Raw genomic sequence first — 17,991 nt, 5'->3', positions numbered from 1 at the left:
ACTTGCACCCTACGTCCCAAATATAGGGATGCCTTTGGGGAAGTGCTAATCTCGAACGACGAAGAAGGAATGCAGAATAATACGATCAGCGTGACAGGTGATTGGTGACACACAACATGACGAAATGACCAACCTTGAGCGTGGCACAATCATATATTGCCGTTGCCGATTGAAAGTAAAATTGACCTGCGTATGGTAAGCAAAGCCAAGGGAGGAATTTGGATTGCAGAGCCTAGTGGGAACGCAAGGGGTGAGGGTCGACACACCACCCGGAAGCCAAGTTCGGGTGGGGGTTGCTCAGTCCTCTGCCATATCTTGATCATCACCAACTCTGAATTTTTTGCGACCTGCGCCGGTGAGCTTCTGCAAAGCAACCTTGTTGAGTTGTGAGCCGGCTTTCTGTTGCATCTTCTCGATCTCGGCCTCGGCGTCTTCGGATTCTTCGGCGGCAAAGTCGAGTACCAACCTACGTCCAAGCAAATGAGTATCGCGGAGAGCGTCCATGGCGTTCTCTGCTTCCTTTGGTGTTGTGAAGTCGGCGAAAGCAAAACCACGAGCTCCTTTGTCGAATTTCTTGGGAACGCGAACGGATCGGAGCTGTCCATATGCACCGAACAAGGCCCTGATATCCTTCTTGGTGGCTTCGAATGGCAAGTTCTTGACGATGATCTTCGTTCCTTTCGCAGCAAGCTTCTTGGCCTTGTCTGCATTACGGCGCTCCTCTGCAGCATCGGTTGCTTTGTGCGAAGCACGAATTTGTAATTTGTGTCCATCGAGGCTGTACCCGTCCATGGCCTGCAGAGCAGCCTGCGCTTCTTGATGCGATCTGAACTCCAAGAACCCGAAACCCATACTGAGGACTTGTCCAGGTTTCTTGGCATCAGTCCTGGTCTTGACTCTAGCAGTAAGGAAGCCGGTCAGAGGTTTGAAAACCTCGGTGAGACGGTCCGACGTGGTCGAGAAGTTGAGATTGCGTACGAACAGGGTAGCTGTGGTGCCAGGGGTTGACTGATCAGCGCCATCCTTGTCCAGTAGCTCTCCAGTAGAGACCTTGGCGTCAATGCCGCCCGACTGCGCAGCGCCAGTGCTATCGATGGAGTCGGGGGCACGTTCCGTGAAAAGGTTCTTCGGACCCTTCTCGAGGAACAATACAGAGCTTCTGATCTTCCGATATGCCAATGAAGCGAATGCCGCGCGAGCTTGCGGTGCCTGGTCGAACTCGATGATTGCTATCGTGCCGGCAGGAGGCATCAGGAATCTCTTAATCTTGCCGTGCTCCTCGAAAAGCTCTTTCAATTCGGAAGCTTTGGCATCATAAGGGAAGTTCTTGACGAGTATAACGGTATCACCACGTGATTGTCTCTTGAAGGCATCCATATCGACGCCATGATCCTTGAAGTACTTCTTCGTCTCCTGAATGACGTGAGTTTCGGCATGCGCCTGCTTGACAGCGGCGTCTGAAGATGTAGGATCGAGGAGTTCAGATTTCGAGACGCCGAGTCGGTCCGCAACAGACGACATGACAGCATCGGCGTTCATGTAAAGCGCATTCCAATTGAAGGTAGACGTGGCTGCGGCTCTCTTCCGCTTGATCTCTTGCTGCTTCTTCAGAGGAAGCTTCGACAAGGTGAACTCGTCGAGCTGCGTCTCGCGCTTGGCTTGGGCAGGAAGGATATGCAGCAGACGACCCTGAAAGACCTTGCCGTCCATGTTGCGAAGGGCGGCCAGCGCACTTTCCGCATCGGTGAACTGCAGATACGCGAAACCTTTTGCAGTGCCTGTTTTCGAGTCCATAGCGACGTGTACCTGAGAATGATGATTAGCAATTGCTCGCCCTTGATGCAATAATTTGTATGAGACAATGCTGGTTGTTTCGTTTTTCAGACAAGAGAGGCATCTACTAAAATACTCTATCCTAATCACACCATTTGCTTAAAAAGCATCTGATGTCCCTATCAGATGTTCATCCTTTGAAACAAGGAGAATGTTTGTGCACATACAAATCAAAAGTAAATGTCTTACCTCGTCAAGGTTGCCGAAGTTCTCGAAAGAACCTCGCAGGTCCTCCTCGGTCACGTTGTATGAGAGGTTTCGAAGGTACAGTCGTTGACTTTTCCGGATCTTTTCTTCGACTTCGTCAACAGGTGGGTTATCATGTTCTTCCTCTTGTTGCTGAGCGGGCGTGGGTTGAGAGGTAGTTTGTGCTGCATCGACTTCCCCAAAACCTTCGAAGTCTTGCTCCGCTTGGTCTTCTGGCGCAGGATGTGATGAAGTTGTCGGAGCCGGGGCGGCGGCAGCTTCCTCTTCGTCGTCGTCGACGATACCAAGGAGCCTGCTGGTACGAGAGCGTAGCCAATCATCGTCGGTGAGAGGAGCAGCGACGGCAACACCGCCTTCGTCGTCCGGATCTTGTTCATCATCAACCTCTCGGGCAACTTGAGAGGCTGATGCATCTGGGCCGTCGACAAGCATTGCATTTGGTGAAGGATCAGCGGCCGGCTGAGATTGTACAGGTGCTTGAGCCGCAGTGGTCTTGGTCTTCTTGGGAACGTTCTCGTATTCGGAATCGCTTTCGCCTTCGGGTAGATCGACCTTGGGTTCTTCGAACTTGTTCACCGCGTCGATGACCTCGGGATCAGCGCCGGCATGACCTCTGAGCTTCGAAGGCGGCTTCATGGCCTGAAGAAACTCTTGCAGCTTAGGATCTTTCGTAATTGGTTCAGGAGACCCCCGCTTCCTTTTCAATGCGTTTGCAGAATCGGCAGAGACAGGTGCAGCATTGGCGTTGGTCGGAACGAAGGTGTTGCCACTTGGAGCCCAAGGCTGGTATTGCTTTCTCGTCGGAGCCTCACCAATCTGGACAGAACAAAAGGATCAGCCAGAGTACACCTGAGATGGCAGGCGTGCTTTAGACTTACAGGTCGGGCAAGCTCTACGGCGATTTTCGACATGCGGATGAAAGTCTTATTGAAATACTTGACCGCTTTTGCAGCATCGTCGGGTGTGTTGTAGCCCACATAGCCGATTCTCCTCTGAGGAAAGAGTCGTGTGTCAGTGATGGCGTATTTGCCAAAATGCTTCTTGAACTCTTCGTCGTTTATGGTCGGCGGTAAGCCTCGCACGAATATGCGTGACGACTCCTCGGGAGTAGCCATGATTAGAGCACAGTTTTAGAGAAAAGGCTGTATGTGTAATTGCTTTATGTCCTACGCGTGCCGTTACGGCAATGGGCGTGATGAAGTGAAGATGGCTACAGCAAGTTATAAAAAAGTGGTGATGATAGAAGTGATAGAGAAGATAAAAAATGGCAGTTGCAGCAATTCTTTTCGCAGCTGCCAAAAAAAAGTCCGGACGCCATGTGGAGCTTGCGAGTTTGCATCAGTTTGCGGTGCCATTCCGGTGCCATTCATGACACGCTAACGCGATATCCCAACATGACACGGACGTCAAACCCCCTCTCGCAATTTCTCATCTGTGCAACTCTCGTGGAGCGCATAGAAACGAGGATTTCCAGTTCATCCAAGAAGCAGAATGTCCGACGATAAGATGGCGACCGGAGGTCTCCAGACCACCGAGAAGCTCGAGGGTGAGATGCACAGCCATGACTCGATACCCCATACCGTAACCCCATACTAACACCTAGATCAGCCCAAGTCAAGTCGGCAGACATGGTGAGAAGGATGCTTTCACGGTCATGATCAGTGGATGAACATGTGTGGCTGATGTGTCGTTTTCTCTGTTTCGAAGACCGAGGACATGCAGCAAGAAGCCATCGAAGTTGGTAAGTGTTGTCTGTTTACGCCCCTTTCCGCCACATCGGCCATGTTTGCCAGGACTAGTCATATAAAGATGGTTTCGAAGTCGGGAATGTTTCGCCGGATCCTTTTTCTGGAGCGCTATGGAATGTTATGCCGCGCTGCACCGAGTTTGGTCAGACATTTTACTAACATCATGATTGCAGCTCAAGAGGCCATGGAGAAGTTCAACATCGAGAAGGCATGATTATATTATCGTCAAGCGACGGGGAGTTTCCGTGACTGACTTGTCTACAGGATATTGCACACCACATCAAGCGCACGGTAGGGACAAGGCGATGGTCGCTTGAGTCCGATGCATATACTGACGGCAAGCAGTTTGATGACAGGAAAGGAGCTACATGGCATTGCATTGTGGGACGCAACTTCGGCAGCTTCGTCACCCACGGTAGGACTGGCCACTGACCTGCACACTCAGTGCCGACTGTTGTCTGCTCTTTGCTAATGGTCATACTGCAGAGACGAAGCACTTCATCTACTTTTATCTCGGTCACTGTGCCATTCTGCTTTTCAAGACTCAGTAGGTTGGGAGGGACTGTGTAAAGGGTGCTTTCAGCGAGGCGTCTTTTCAGGTTTCTGTCTTATCAACAAAAGGATCATCTTGGGGCTTTCATTGTCGCGTGGTCGCATAGCATGACATTCGAGCGCTGAGTCAAGTTGATCTGTCTGCACTCGACTTTGGCATTTGATTACTTTCCGCTGTTTACAGCATCCCTCGGCAATTCGGGCCTTGGTGCGACTGAATTAAATTTTGCTTCTCTTCTGGTATTGCGTGTGAGGGATTTTCCCGTTTTCTGAAAGATTATACACTCCATTACTGGTTTGGCTTCAGTGGCCACACATGAAGATGTATGTCTGGCGAAGATGACTTCGTTTGTGTGAGATTGAATGTGACACATGGCCATCTCATGCAGGGATAAACCATCTCACAGATCACAACAGAAGTGGGCAGACTTCAATTTGACCTGCGAACAAAACATGTTTCGTACATCTAAAGATATATGAATCGACATTCAATGTTTCACCAGACTTATTGCATGTGATTGTCTTGGCGCTCTCGACGCGCCAAGCCAAGTGTTTCGTTGCGCGTGAGAGGTGTCGCGCTGAGACGGACGTCATTTATCACCGCCCGCGAATAACTCCAGATACAATCCGACACCTTTTATCTTGTTTGGTTTTACTCGACGCAAGGCATGATTCTGCTCGAAGTCAGCATCATACCATGTCCGTGATGGAATCCAGCGAAGACATATTGGAGCAAGCGGCTCGTGATGGGTCCATCGACATGTAAGGCGCGATTCGATAATCCCCCAGATGTGGCATCCCCCAGATGTGGCAGGCACGGCGAAGAGCTAACACAATCTGGCAGTTCGGAATGGCCTCGCGTGCTCGAAAATGTGCTTCAGAGACTACACAATGTACGTCGCATACCTCATCTCGCTTCTCCTTGCTCTCTGCAACCCTCTTCAGCCAGATTGACAATGAGTAGATTGTGCACAATGACTTTCCGATTCCTCAAGTGCCTGCCTCGGCCTCGGCAGCTGCACCCGCTCCTGCCTCCTCTATAGCACCAGCGACTGCTACAGCGACGACGACACATGCAGCTCCGGTAGACCTAACTGTAGCTGCTGCTGCTTCACCTCAAACATCACAATCATCGGACCCTTCTGTCCCTTCTTCTTCTCAGACACAGACAGATGGCTCCACCGACGATGCTGCGACGGCTGCAGCAGCAGCAACAGAGCCAGAGCCTTCTTCACAGACATCGGCGACGACCAACAAGGAAAATGCGCCTCCTGTCCGACCGCCAGTGCCGTCGTTCTCTGGCACAGCCAATACTCCGGCGCCTAGCACTTCTGTGGTTGAGATGGAGCACACGCCGCTGCCTGACTCTTCTCTTCCTCCCGATCTCCTCAGCTCTTATCAGTCGTCTGTCAACATTCTGCGCACCACCTTCTCCCAAAGTCCTCCATACACGGTTCAACGCCTCGCCGAGCTTGTCCTTCAGCCACGCAGGCACTACAGATACCTACCACCTTTCCTCTCCGCACTTGATCGTGCAGTGTCGGTCACTTCCACCGTCAACGAGTTTCCAATCCCAGTCGTCCAGACCAGCGGAGCTGTCAAATTTTTCACCAATGGCGACAGCACCAATGGAGTAGGCGATCGAGCAGGATTGGGATCAGATGAATCCCTTGGTGGTGCATTACTGACACCAATCCCTTGGATCAAGAGACAGGAGGACGACGAGAATGCACACATGGCACTGGCCGATCCGACGAACACGAATCAAGAATTGAGGACAGAAGACGAAGAGACAATCGACGGACCACACGGGGCTGGTCGCGTTGAGACGGTCTCGGTCACGACAAACAGCCTACAAAACAATCCCACGCATGCGCAAGCCCCGACCGGAGATGGAGACGGCTCGGAGGGAGTCCAGGCCCACGAACAGGAACTACGGTCGCAAGGTGCAGTGACTCAGGGCGAATTATTGCGCCAAGAACAAGAAGCAGGCGTCGTGCCCGACGGTGGCGAACCCATCCGCCGTACTCTGCTTGCTGGAGCCGGTGCAGCAGCGGTAGGCAGAGATGCCGATTCCGCACTCACACAAAGTGAAAATGGCGTTGATGCTGCCTCAACAGGGAGCACAGGAGCAGACGAGCGTCCACACGCCCGCGGTCCTGATCTGATAGGAATGGAGGACACTGGACCACAGACACCCTCTGCGGCTGGAAGACCTCTGGACATGGAAGCCGCTGCTGGCAAAAAAGAGAGCCCGCATTCCACATCACCAATTGCCGAGTCTGAGCAGCAAGCTCATGAGACAGCCAGCATCGTCGACAAAGAGCAGGGTGATGCCACTGTTGTCCAAGGCAACGAAGGCGGTGCTTCTGACACTGCTGTTGCCGAAGATGCTGCGGCAGCGCTCGAGAGAAAGCGCAAGCGGACAGGCGGAGAAGAAGAGGACGGGAAGGCTGACGACAGCGAGAAGGAGAAGAAGCTCGAAATGGCCGACGATGATGAGATGACGGATGTGACCTTCTAGGTCCGGAAAAGGAGACGATGGGTTTTTTCGAAAAGGGGGGTTTCTATGAACAGGATAAAAAGATCACTCTTCCTCCTCTTCCCCATCACTCGCAATACCAGGATTCATGACTTGCTCGATGAGTTTCAGCGTCGGTCGCAGGGGCAAGCCGACGATGTTGCCGTAGTCACCGTTGACTCTCTCCACCAAGATTGCGCCCATGCCCTGAATGCCGTAGCCTCCTGCTTTGTCTGCTCCCTCGCGTGTCTTGACGTATGCGAGGATAAGATCGTCCGTCACTACAGCGAAACACATGAGTATTTCCTCCAACAAAGAAAAGGCAACAGCGGTCACTCACCTTCAGAGTCAAATTTGACGTTCGTCTCCTCACAATGCGTCTTGATGACATATCCGGGATCGGCAGCATCCTCTCTAGGCGCCATACAGACGACAGCGGTGTAGACCTTGTGCCACTTTGAATTCCTCAGCCCCTTCAGCACAGCGATATGTTCCTTTTCGCTCCTGGGCTTTTCTAGAATCTCGCCCGTCGAGCTCACGACGACGGTGTCGGCCGCCAGGACCAGCGCGGGTTCGCCTCTGGGACTGTCGAGCTCGGAGCGGTAGACGTGCATGGCTTTCTGCTCGGCGGTTTGCAGGACGTACTCGAAGGGGGTCAGGGATTTGGAGAGGTCTTCGGGTAGAGTCGAGGGGATGATTTCGATGTCTGTGAGGCCTATCTGTTGTGTGTCTCTAGTGTCAGCCTCTGTTTCCCTCCTTGCTCTGTCTTGTCGCATCTCTCTTGTTTCTGCTTTCCAGCTAGGCGTGGGGCTTTTCGTACTTGTGCGAGTAGTTGTTTCCTTCGTGGCGAGGCAGATGCTAGAATCACTCTTCTGCCTCTCAATGCTCTCAATGACGGAATGTCAAGCGGTAGTGGCAGGCGCGGCCCTGGTCCTCCTTTCACTATGGAGACTGGTCGAGTCGGAGGCGGCGCCTGGCCTGCTAGGAGGGACACATGCTCGGCCGCGCTTTCGTATGTCGGCGGGTCGTCGAGCGGGATCTTGACGTCTGACATTGTGGATTGAGTCGAGGTTGTGAAGAATCAGAGAGAGAACTATCAAGATGGATATATGGGAATATGATAATAATTCAGCAAAAGATGCATCTCTCCTTATCGAGTGAGTCGTTTCCTTATCCGCCTTATCAGTCCCTTCCTCGGCAAGGGACTAGTGACGTCGATCTATACACACCCCTCCCCTCGTCTGCGCATCCAATGTACTGTATCTTACTGATATCTTGCTCAAGTGCTATCTGTTTGACCATATCGTCGAGTCTCATCGTCCTCGGAAATAAATATTGTCACTGCCCAGGCATGGACCGTCTGCCCGATGAAATAGTCGTCCAGATCTTGTCGTGTGAGTGCTTTTCTTACGAAACCCCCCCCCCGCTTGATGGTCCTTCTCTGTAGGTGAACACATCCAGATCAAGTTTAGACAGGCTGACCTTGGCAGTCCTGAACGCTTCGGAACTCATATCTTGCCAGCAGGTCTCTCGTCGACTTCTGAGTCTCTGTCGTGACAACAACTTGTGGAAGCAGGCTTGTTTCGATGCTTCGAGGGCAGGCTTCAGACGCCACAGGGCGGAGCAGCAAGAACAGGAGCAGCAGCGCAGAGATGCTCCTGACGAGCAACTGGAAGCATTGAGGGCTGCTGTGACAGGTCTCTCGACTGCTGGCCTTGCTCAAGAACGTGTCAGCTATGCGAACAGGTCTTCTGGTCGATTAAGATTGCGTGCTCTTGCGAATTGGGACCCTGCCTATCCACATGAACGTGTAGATTACTATGAGGAGTATATTCATCGTCACGCCGATATAAACATCGGCTGGCTCGCTACTCCGTCCCAAGATCCAAGTGACGACTCTGAGCCGAGCGAGGCTGTTGGTGTCGGCTTATTGCAGGATCTCAGCTCCGGTAGCCCTCGTCACGTTGTTGCTCCTCTTGACGACGGCAGCGTGTGTATCTGGGACGTCCAAGCTAGATCCACCGGTGAGTCACCAAAGCAAGGCAGTCTTGCTGGACGCAGTACTATAGGTCTTCTGTCCGGTACTTCACCGCATAAACATAACCGACATCAGATCCGAGACATCATGACCGAAGTCGGCGCTGTCGAGACTGTGAGTATTGACAGCACACAGAATAAAGGTTACTTCGCCCAGAATAATACATTGGTTGAGGTGGATCTTGCTACTTTGCAGGTTGTGTCTCACGAGTTATTTCCATTCCCCATCACTGCGCTTTCAGAGACGCGGCAGCACAGCCTGGTTGTAGGGACTAATTTTACAGTTCATGTTCATGACCCCCGTAACAAATCTACCTCGCCGGTCGATCCATCGCGGACAGTCGAGGTGATTGGAGGGCCGACGGCGAATCATGCTAGTCTTTCACAGCCGGGACCGCTTTCGATACTGAACCGATTGGAGGATGACTCCATCTGGGTAGCAGGCCGATTCACTCATCTTCTCAACTACGACCGCCGCTTCTTCCCTCGACTACGTGGGACCGTCCATTCTGGAGCTCGAATATCTTGTATTGCTACTCTGCCGTTCTCGACGATACCTCGAACGATGGACCTGCTCAAAGACCCTTCACTAGCGATCAATGAGTTGTATACCGCCAAGTCAGCACCGGGCTGCACTCTGCTCGCTGCTGGCGAATACAAAGGTAAAGGCAGTCTTGAACACTACAGCCTATCTACTTCTTTGTCTGGACCTCGATCGCTATACGGGTATCAGAACAGACAGACAGCATCGTCTACAAAACTACTCTCGGTAGCTTCGCATGACCTGTCTACTGTCTTTAGTGATGGCAATGGCAACCTCAAATGGGTAGAGCGAGACGGATCGACTCCAATCCGGAGCTATAACATCAATGAGCCCATGACACCTCCGTCCTTTAACCAGGCTCAAAGTTCGGCACAGCTCATCAATGCGCCAGAAGCAGGCGCTCAAGGTGACATTGTGCAGAAGATCATCCCGCTCCTGCACCATTCATCAGGATTTTCCAATAGCAAGAGAGCCGATATCAACCAAACCGACCTTCTCCTCAAGACAGGTGACGGAAGGATTGGAATACTGGGGTTCGGAAGTGAGAGTTTGTATGGTAGGGAGGAGCTTGTGGGCGTCACTGAGAGTACAGAGGAGAGGGCACGAAAGGATGCTGAGAAATCGTATCAGAACTCCATGGGGAGACTTTTGCGGAGACAAGCAGATGTTGCAAAGACACTTGATGGCATGTTTCGTGCTGCTTTCAGTCGAGGCTAGAGGGGTATCTTGACGCTATTCGATCGCCCAGCCATGCGAGTTTTGGAACAGCTTGGTAATTGCCAAGATTAAAATGGTGCTGTATTTGAATCGCAAGATTGAACAATATCGGTTGTGGTACATATCACGGAGGTCCCTCGAACCACATTTTCGTCTTCCAAGAAATGCAACACGGCTTCCTGCAACACCTTACTAGCGATGGGCTTTCTGATCTGCACCGCTACAGTGGCACAAGCAGCCTGGTTTGTACAGGAAAGTAAGGTTTGCTACGCAGTACTAATGGTTCTTCCTCCTTGAGAAAGACGAGCACGTTCGCCGCCCGTTTTCATTTCCAGCAGCAAACCAAGAAAAGAAGTACCTCCAATCGACGAGCAGGCAGACGCCTTGGTCTTAAGTCACCAGAGACGCATGTAGCTTCTATCAGTCGTGTCTAGATGTCGTATGTGGGGGGGGTGGCATGTCTCCGGAATGGTGAGGGTTCCTTTCTTTTCCCCTATGTGGGCTGTACTTGCGACTGGAGTTCTGTTAGGAAACAAGGATGATGAAGGCTCGTGTCTCTCATGTTTCTAGTCACATGTTCCGACCGCGATTCTGGAAGAAAAGGATGAGGAAATACGAATCTGGCCCACCTTGAACAAGCTCAATGCAAAAGCTTGACACTCGTTAATCAAACAACAGAAACATCAAGAAGTATGCACATAAAATGATAAAATGTCAGAACCAGCTTGGCCGTGTACAAGTACAGTACGTGTAATCTATACCAGACCCTTGATTTTGGCCTATCTATCCGCCCCACTTCCCCGCCATGATTTCTTGTGGGGAAGATGACTGTGTGTTTACCCTCTTACACAACATGAGCATCAAATTGGACGAAAAGTAAAAAAGCAACCATTGGCATCGCTCGCTGAAGCGCCTTGCTCTTCTAATCACACATATTCACATCAATTGAACACACTTCGCGCGTCCTGCACCAGAAAAGAAACAAGCCATGTCTATATCAACCCCAACTCCCCATCCCACCACCAGCAACAATGACACAGCAATGCCTCCAACCATCAAACCCCGCGTGCCCCAAATTCTGCTCTTCGGTTCGGGAGCCGTAGGCGCCATCTACGTCTACATCCTCCAGAAAGCCGGGTGCCAAGTAACGACCGTGTGTCGAAGCAACTACACCGCAGTCCTCGAGTCAGGGCTGCACATATCATCAGCGATTTTCGGCGAGCAAGTTGTGCGACCTCATAAAGTTGTGCGCACCGTGGACGAGGCAGTTTCCTCGCTGTCTACCTCTTCATCCAACGCCATCAGTGACACTCAAGGCGAGTACTTCGACTTCGTAATCGTGTGCAGCAAAGCCTTCCCGCCCAGCCCTGGGGGAGAGAGCGCCGCCGCCTCCAGCGCCGCACCGACAACAGCAGACCTCATCTCTCCAGCCGTGACTCCCTCACTGACCACAATCGCCCTGATCCAAAACGGCATCGGCATCGAAGAAGAATACAGCGCGCGCTTCCCCTCGAACCCCCTCCTGAGCTGCGTCGTGTATTTGCCCGTGACGCAGACGAAACCAGGGTGTATAGAGATGGGACCCGTCGAGCTCCTCGAGATCGGGCCGTACATTTCCGCGTCCACACCTCCATCAGTAGCACCCTCGACTCCAGAAGAAATGCAACCCGCAGAAACCCTAGCGAACCTCGTGACAGCCGGCGGCGGCACCGCACTCGCCTACCCCCGCATCCAACCCCGCCGCTGGGCCAAAATGCTCATCAACGCCACTTGGAACCCCATGTGTGCGCTGTCGCTATCTTCTGACGTCGAGGTCATGGCGGCCTCGGAGGTCGCCACGGGCTATGTGCGCGCGTGCATGTCTGAGGTCGTGAGCTTGGCTGCGGCAGTGCTGGGGGATGGTGAGGGGGTCACGGAGCGGGATGCGGATGTGGCGTTGAGTCGGGCGGTGGAGAGGGTTGGACAGGGGAATGGCAGGGGGATCGAGCCGTCCATGCTTGCTGATGTTAGGAATCGGAGACGCATTGAGGTCGAGGCGATTCTGGGAAATGCTGTCAGGCTTGCGAGGGATAGAGGGGTCGTCGTCACGAGGTTGGAGGGGCTGTATGTGCTTGCAAAGGCCTTGGATGAGAACCTTGCCAGGGTGGCGGCTGCGACTGCGAGATGTTAGTTCGGCTGAGTATCAGGAATCATGAGGGTTGTGCGTGAAAGAGGGTGTTCATAGAGGTTAATGCTAGATGTCATGTTTGACTCATAGACCAGCAATTGATCGACCTTGGATGTCATATAGGAGGCCACGGTCCAGGGAAAACCTAATTCACATGAACACAAGATTTACCATAATTGTTGTTGCACTGTGGTTGTTGTCAAAAGACTTTTTTATTTTTTGTTTATTTCATTCAGGCTTCTACACATCTGAATCTTTCGCAAGAATCATGTTGTCACCCGGAACCATCATTCTCCATTCTCCATCCATAAAAAGGCCATTATGCATGTTCGTCGTTCCCTAAACCAGTCAAAGCTGAGTGACTGGTCAAAAGGATAAAATCGTAATCATGCAAAAGAAGATAAAGAGAACGGGCATGTGAATAGGGGGCAAAAATAAGGTGCCATGATCATCCACCAGTCAAAGTTGAGTGACTGGTAGAAAGGCGGGATAATTATCGTGCAAGTGAAGTAAAGAAAACGGGCAGGTGAATAAAGGGCAGAGACAGAGGTACCATGATCGTCTCCCAGTCAGAGTTGAGTGACTGGTAGAAAGGTGAGCTCAAGGTCATGCAAGTAAGAAAACGAAAACGGGCAGATAAAGGGAAGATGACAAGTATGAGGGTGCGGTCCTCATCTCGTAAAAGGCGCAAAACATCCGGTAGCAGCTCCAAAGGGTGATGGTGGAACGAGAATCATGCTGTGAGCAAGGTGTTGTGAAGCACCCTAGGTCCAGTAAAACCCCCAATGAAAATTTGCCGTGGTGTCGTATCCAGAAAAGGACCGACGAGGAGGATGTAGCTTAAAATTGCAAGACTGATGTTGAAATGAAGTCTCTGCTTAGGAACAATGAAGCCATGCCAGTCGTCAGTTTTATCAAGGTTGCAGAGATCATGTTGAAGATGTCTGGAAACCACGAAACTGCAGATTTGTTGCTCAAATTCTGAAGTGCACCATGTCTTTCAGCCAGCGGGCGTCTCGCGCACAAACATACAGATGATGGCGACGATTCCGGCCACAATGAGGACCGCCCATACCGACATCAGGTACTTGGCTACACGCTTTTGCTGTGGATTTGGCTTGGCCCATTCATTCTTGGCCATGCCGATAAGGCCTTCGTCGAAGATTCCTGCAACAAACAGAGGCAGGAGGAATGGAAACCAAGCAATGCAGGCAAGAGCGACCCAAACGAAGCGTTCTCCACGCTTGTGCTTTTCGCTACGGACCTCATAATGACGAACCGGACGGGCAAGGGACGGGTAGCGGTTGTGAACAAGCCGTTCATGGCTGCCATCTGGGTTTATCTGCATGATGCTTCCACCTTTTACATAGAAGTTGCGCATGGAAGATGAAGGTCCGTCGTTCCAGCGTTTGCTCTGCTCGAGCATGTGCTGGTCGTATTCATCGAAGAAGCCTATAGAACGGTTGGTCGCGGTACTTCCACGAGAGTGAGAAGTAGCTGCTTTCTCAGGCGCTTGAATCGGCTGCAATTCGATGCCATCGGTGGATACCACAGGCTGCTTGCTAGACTGCTTGCTGGATGCCTTGCTAGGCTGACTTCCGTGCCCACTTGGAGTCATCACTTCAAATTCTGGGCTTGGATAACGTCCCTTCATGACTCCTGAATGGCGTGTGACGTCCGTTGGCGGGTCTAGGTACGACAGAGAACTTGAGGCGGCTGATTGAGACGACTTCTTTTGATCTTTGGACTCCGAGCTAGAAGTGCTGTGTATTTCCTGGTCTGCAGATGTATCCGACTTCACTTTGTACGGGACAGGGCTTGGGTGAAAAGGCTGCATTTCACTGAATGACAAAGCGCGCGAGCCCGGTTCGGCGTAAACACTGGATGAACGAAGAGGGGACCCTGAGAGCAGTCTTGGCTCTCTAAGAAGTGGGTGCACGCGGTCTGGATAGGTGATACCGAGACCTTTGGGCTGGTAGGGGCTTTGCAAAGCCTTCCATGCGCGTTCCTGTCTGTTAAGGCTGTCCGGGGTCCTCTGTGAGCCGGTACCAAGCCTGCCGACAGGCGTCTGTAAAGCATAAGCGGGTCTGTAGATTTCCTGTAGGCTTTGCTGCTCATCAGCTTCTGTCCAAGCCTTGTAACTCGCCCTTCTTTCATCTTCTTCCACATCTAGTTCGCGGCATATATCCTCTAGTGAGTATTCGTTGAATCGGAATGGATCAGCAGATGCTTGAGTCTCAAGGTCAAAACTCTCCCAGGAGGTAGATGGTTGAATCAGGCCAGATTTTTGGCTTTTCTTGCCACGTGAGCCATCAAGTGGTTCATCTCCCAGCTTACGGACCCGGACGGAACCACCACTCCACTCTTGCGGGATTTCAACGGCAGGACGAGGAGCATTGCTCCAAGCTTGATGTTTGTTGCTCGATGCTACATCAGCGCTGGCGCGAAGAAGGTCATCTTGCGAGGCGACATGATTGAAGTTCTCTGTGAAACGTCCTCCAGAATTGTTTCGTGAGAAGAGAATCCTCGTCGATGGCGTATGCGACCAGCTTGTATCAAGTCGATCAGAAGGGCTGGGACTGTTTTCGGTCCAGCTGGAACTGTCGCCACGCTCGTTGTCAGGAGTGGGCTGGAACAAAGGCACTGACTCCGTCTCATTGGAGAGTGTAGTCTGTTCGGACGAAGCAGACATTTGGTGGTAGTGAGATAGTGACTTGGCGCCTGTTGCAGTTGCTGCAACGGTAGGAGACACTTCTCTCGCATTCGCGAGCGCGGTGCTGGGGCCATCCTTGAGCGTGACCGTAGATGGTGTGGTCACCTCTAGGATGGTCGATAGATCACGAACAGGATGACGATATCGCGGTGCAGAATTGGTGCTCGCACCGAACTCCTCCTTCGCCTCATCGTCGAAGAGCGGGTGAGCATAGTTGTCGTCTTCATACCCATCAAGAATTGAGTCTATCGAGTCATTCGCAGGAGTGACTGTACGTGTAGATAGCTCCTTCGATCTAGTGGGTGAAGGGGTGAAACGCCTGGCATCCAAGTCTAGGTCTGCAGCAAGTTCAAAAGGGTTGCTAGCTTGTCTCCTGAGAGCTGGCGATAATCCTGTTGATGTTCATCGGTCAGATCTCTTCTACACAGTACCAGATGGCAAAACTTACTGGTGGGCATGGTACTGCTTGAGGGCACCACATGAGAAGCTGATATTGCCCGACGATTGGTGATATGACGAAGTGCTTCAGTTGGATCATTATAGAGACGCCTCTGTGACGCGCGTGGACCTGTTCGCATTGCATGAGCAAATAAAGAAGTAGTACGAGGGACGATATAATCACTAGTGGCTAGGGAGCTATCGGACTCTGTCCTCGTCGCCTTATCTGTGTCATTAGCGACTTTGCGCTCCTTGGAGCGCGTTCTTAGATTGTCTTCCGACAGGATGGCCGTCTATAAAATGTCAGCAAAGCCTTTACATCAGTATGCGACTGTGAACTTGGGTAGTAACCTTTCCGACAGGAGCACGTGGTGGTGCAGGCCAATCTTCAAGACTGACTAGGGTGTCAAGACCCGATAGATCTGCAGATGGGCTAGCAGAGTCAATCTCAATGGGGCTCGATGGTGAGATGTGACGTCTGGTTGACCTTAGGACTTCATATGATTGATCTACACTGGTCATCTGGGTTCTGTGGTGAGTTTCCGGAGCTGTGATGGCATCATTCAGGAGCTCAGTGGCTTCTTCAGAAACACGTTGTGACTGCTTTGTCGCGAGAAGATCGCTTGATGCGACATGCGCATTGTCAGCCATGGACGCGTCGGATATGGCCAATGGAAGGCCTGAAGACCTCTGCAGTAGAGGTTGCTCTGGTTCTGATGATGATATAGACGGTCGCAATGAGGGTGTGCTGGTCAGAGTCTTGCGAACGATCAATCCGCGTGGAAGTGAAAGAGGGGAGATGCTGCGGGTAAAGGTGGTCCGAGCGCCTTGCGCAGGTGGTCCGACTGGCGAAGACAAGAGACCCCTCCTCGTTCCTGGTAGGATTGGTGGCAGACTCGTGTAGTTGTATGCAAAGGAGGGACGTACTCGACGCGTGTCTGGTTGTGAGTCTCGCCTAGGAGTAGGCAGACTAGGTAGAGCTATCTCTGGTGGAGGGTTTGCGGTCCCGGTCTCACACCATGAGAGTGGTATACCACCATCGTGATCTGCGGTATCAGTATGTTCCGGTGTTGAGAGGCCAGGACCAGCGAACAAACGCCAGGGCCACGGCATGGACGCGATACTTTCGTGTCAACGGGACAAAGCGACAGGCGTATGTTCTGATTTCCCCTTTCTCTCATTCTTTCTGTGAATATTTTGCTCATGATCATCCATTCGTGCGCCGGGAATGCGAATATCGGAACAAGTCCGCTATAGTATCCACGGTCCAGGACTTATCGAGTTCTTTCCTTGTGATCCCGGTTCCGAGTCGTCGCTGTCGCCACTCATACAAAACACCAAGGACTCGACGGGTCACCTCAAATCAGTCGTTCCAGAGAGAGCAACCAGCAGGTCGGATCGTGGATCCAGCGTGGTTCCGGATAGTCAGAATATCAGCAATATGAGTGCATCTTTTAGGATCGCATGTGTCCAGATGGGTCGTCTTTAGTACACCAAACGTCTCAGATTCTCTGTCGAAATTGCTAGGTTTGTATCGCCTCTCAGATGACTCGAAGCATATTCAAGAAGACGTTCTTTCGATACAACAGGATGTGTGAAGAGAGTCCGCGTGACGGCCTTGAAAGAGACGACAGGTTTAGAGGCATTGCTCATGCACCGTTGGAAGATTGGAACCCAAGCTGCGACGGGTAGCCTGAGCCCAGCTACACTTACCATTGCTACCCCTTGCGAGATGGAGCCTACCGTACCTTACCTAAGGTATCGACAAGTTCTGGCATACAGCCCAATACTAAATGGCACCTTACTCGCAGCACGGAAGGTGCGATGCAATCTCCCTGAACCAGCCACTGTTGGGATCGCGAGGTAGGCACGATTCATCGAGTCCGACTCACTTGGCAAGCTCTAGCCTGATGATCACCTTACCATGTGCATCTGCACAGGATCAGGTGGCCAGCGCATCCGTATTCAATCTAAGTGTTGTATCCATTGCTGATGGCAACTTCTCTCAACTACAAGGGCTGATGAGTGAGGACAGTAGCACGTTAGAGCATAGGACTTGATTCTGGATCAGTCCCGTGAGGTACCTTCCAGGGCGGGTGACCGAACCAGGGCACCAGTTCGCATTATACATTTGACATCACGTCGAGTATTTGCGAGCGGCATATGCAGAAGGTCAATGGGAGCAGAACAACACTACTGTCAGTCAGTGATGTGTATACCCGCGCAAGTATGCAAGCTCAAGATATCTGGAGCTGAAGTGCAGCTGAGGTTCACAGCGTTTCTTGGCAAGCTTCGGCGCGACTACGGATTCAGTAGCCGACACAGTGTGACTTCTCACCCATCCATTCTTGTCCAGCTCCAATACTTCGAAGAATTGGTAATGAAACTCGAACATCCATTAGCCACTGAAAGGCGAAATGGCATGATGACTGTATGAAGCAATCGCACTCGCACACTCGGATGCAGAATGTTGAAGATTAGAAATATCATAAGAGTTTAAGTCACAGGTTCTCA

At 51.8% G+C, this 17,991-nt stretch overlaps 6 protein-coding genes across 6 annotated transcripts; 4 read left to right on the top strand and 2 right to left on the bottom strand.

Moving 5' to 3' along the window:
* Positions 1-297: 297 nt before the first annotated feature.
* AAFC00_003125 (uncharacterized protein) lies at positions 298-3,155 on the bottom strand (the record flags this gene model as incomplete). The annotated part of the gene is made up of 3 exons (XM_069342552.1): positions 298-1,806; positions 2,023-2,856; positions 2,919-3,155. The coding sequence occupies 3 exons, from the start codon at positions 3,153-3,155 to the stop codon at positions 298-300; spliced, it is 2,580 nt and encodes an 859-aa protein (XP_069199054.1).
* A 376-nt stretch (positions 3,156-3,531) lies between these two features.
* Positions 3,532-4,339, top strand: AAFC00_003124 (uncharacterized protein; the record flags this gene model as incomplete). Its single annotated transcript, XM_069342551.1, has 7 exons — positions 3,532-3,586; positions 3,649-3,671; positions 3,748-3,781; positions 3,962-3,996; positions 4,053-4,079; positions 4,134-4,203; positions 4,275-4,339. The coding sequence occupies 7 exons, from the start codon at positions 3,532-3,534 to the stop codon at positions 4,337-4,339; spliced, it is 309 nt and encodes a 102-aa protein (XP_069199053.1).
* Positions 4,340-5,037: 698 nt separating this feature from the next.
* On the top strand, positions 5,038-6,864 carry AAFC00_003123 (uncharacterized protein; the record flags this gene model as incomplete). Its single annotated transcript, XM_069342550.1, has 3 exons — positions 5,038-5,102; positions 5,185-5,233; positions 5,305-6,864. 3 exons carry the CDS (start codon positions 5,038-5,040, stop codon positions 6,862-6,864), a joined length of 1,674 nt encoding a protein of 557 aa, XP_069199052.1.
* Positions 6,865-6,927: 63 nt separating this feature from the next.
* AAFC00_003122 (uncharacterized protein) lies at positions 6,928-7,915 on the bottom strand (the record flags this gene model as incomplete). Its single annotated transcript, XM_069342549.1, has 3 exons — positions 6,928-7,142; positions 7,202-7,580; positions 7,682-7,915. 3 exons carry the CDS (start codon positions 7,913-7,915, stop codon positions 6,928-6,930), a joined length of 828 nt encoding a protein of 275 aa, XP_069199051.1.
* A 297-nt stretch (positions 7,916-8,212) lies between these two features.
* On the top strand, positions 8,213-10,159 carry AAFC00_003121 (uncharacterized protein; the record flags this gene model as incomplete). The annotated part of the gene is made up of 2 exons (XM_069342548.1): positions 8,213-8,255; positions 8,352-10,159. 2 exons carry the CDS (start codon positions 8,213-8,215, stop codon positions 10,157-10,159), a joined length of 1,851 nt encoding a protein of 616 aa, XP_069199050.1.
* A 1,042-nt stretch (positions 10,160-11,201) lies between these two features.
* Positions 11,202-12,329, top strand: AAFC00_003120 (uncharacterized protein; the record flags this gene model as incomplete). The annotated part of the gene is made up of 1 exon (XM_069342547.1): positions 11,202-12,329. The coding sequence occupies one exon, from the start codon at positions 11,202-11,204 to the stop codon at positions 12,327-12,329; it is 1,128 nt and encodes a 375-aa protein (XP_069199049.1).
* Positions 12,330-17,991: the final 5,662 nt, after the last annotated feature.

The sequence above is a fragment of the Neodothiora populina genome (assembly GCF_041146345.1).
Source record: "Neodothiora populina strain CPC 39397 chromosome Unknown canker_contig_15, whole genome shotgun sequence".
NCBI lineage: Eukaryota > Fungi > Ascomycota > Dothideomycetes > Dothideales > Dothioraceae > Neodothiora > Neodothiora populina.
The sequence above is the reverse complement of the archived record's forward strand: the minus strand, read 5'-3'. Positions and strand labels throughout refer to the sequence as shown.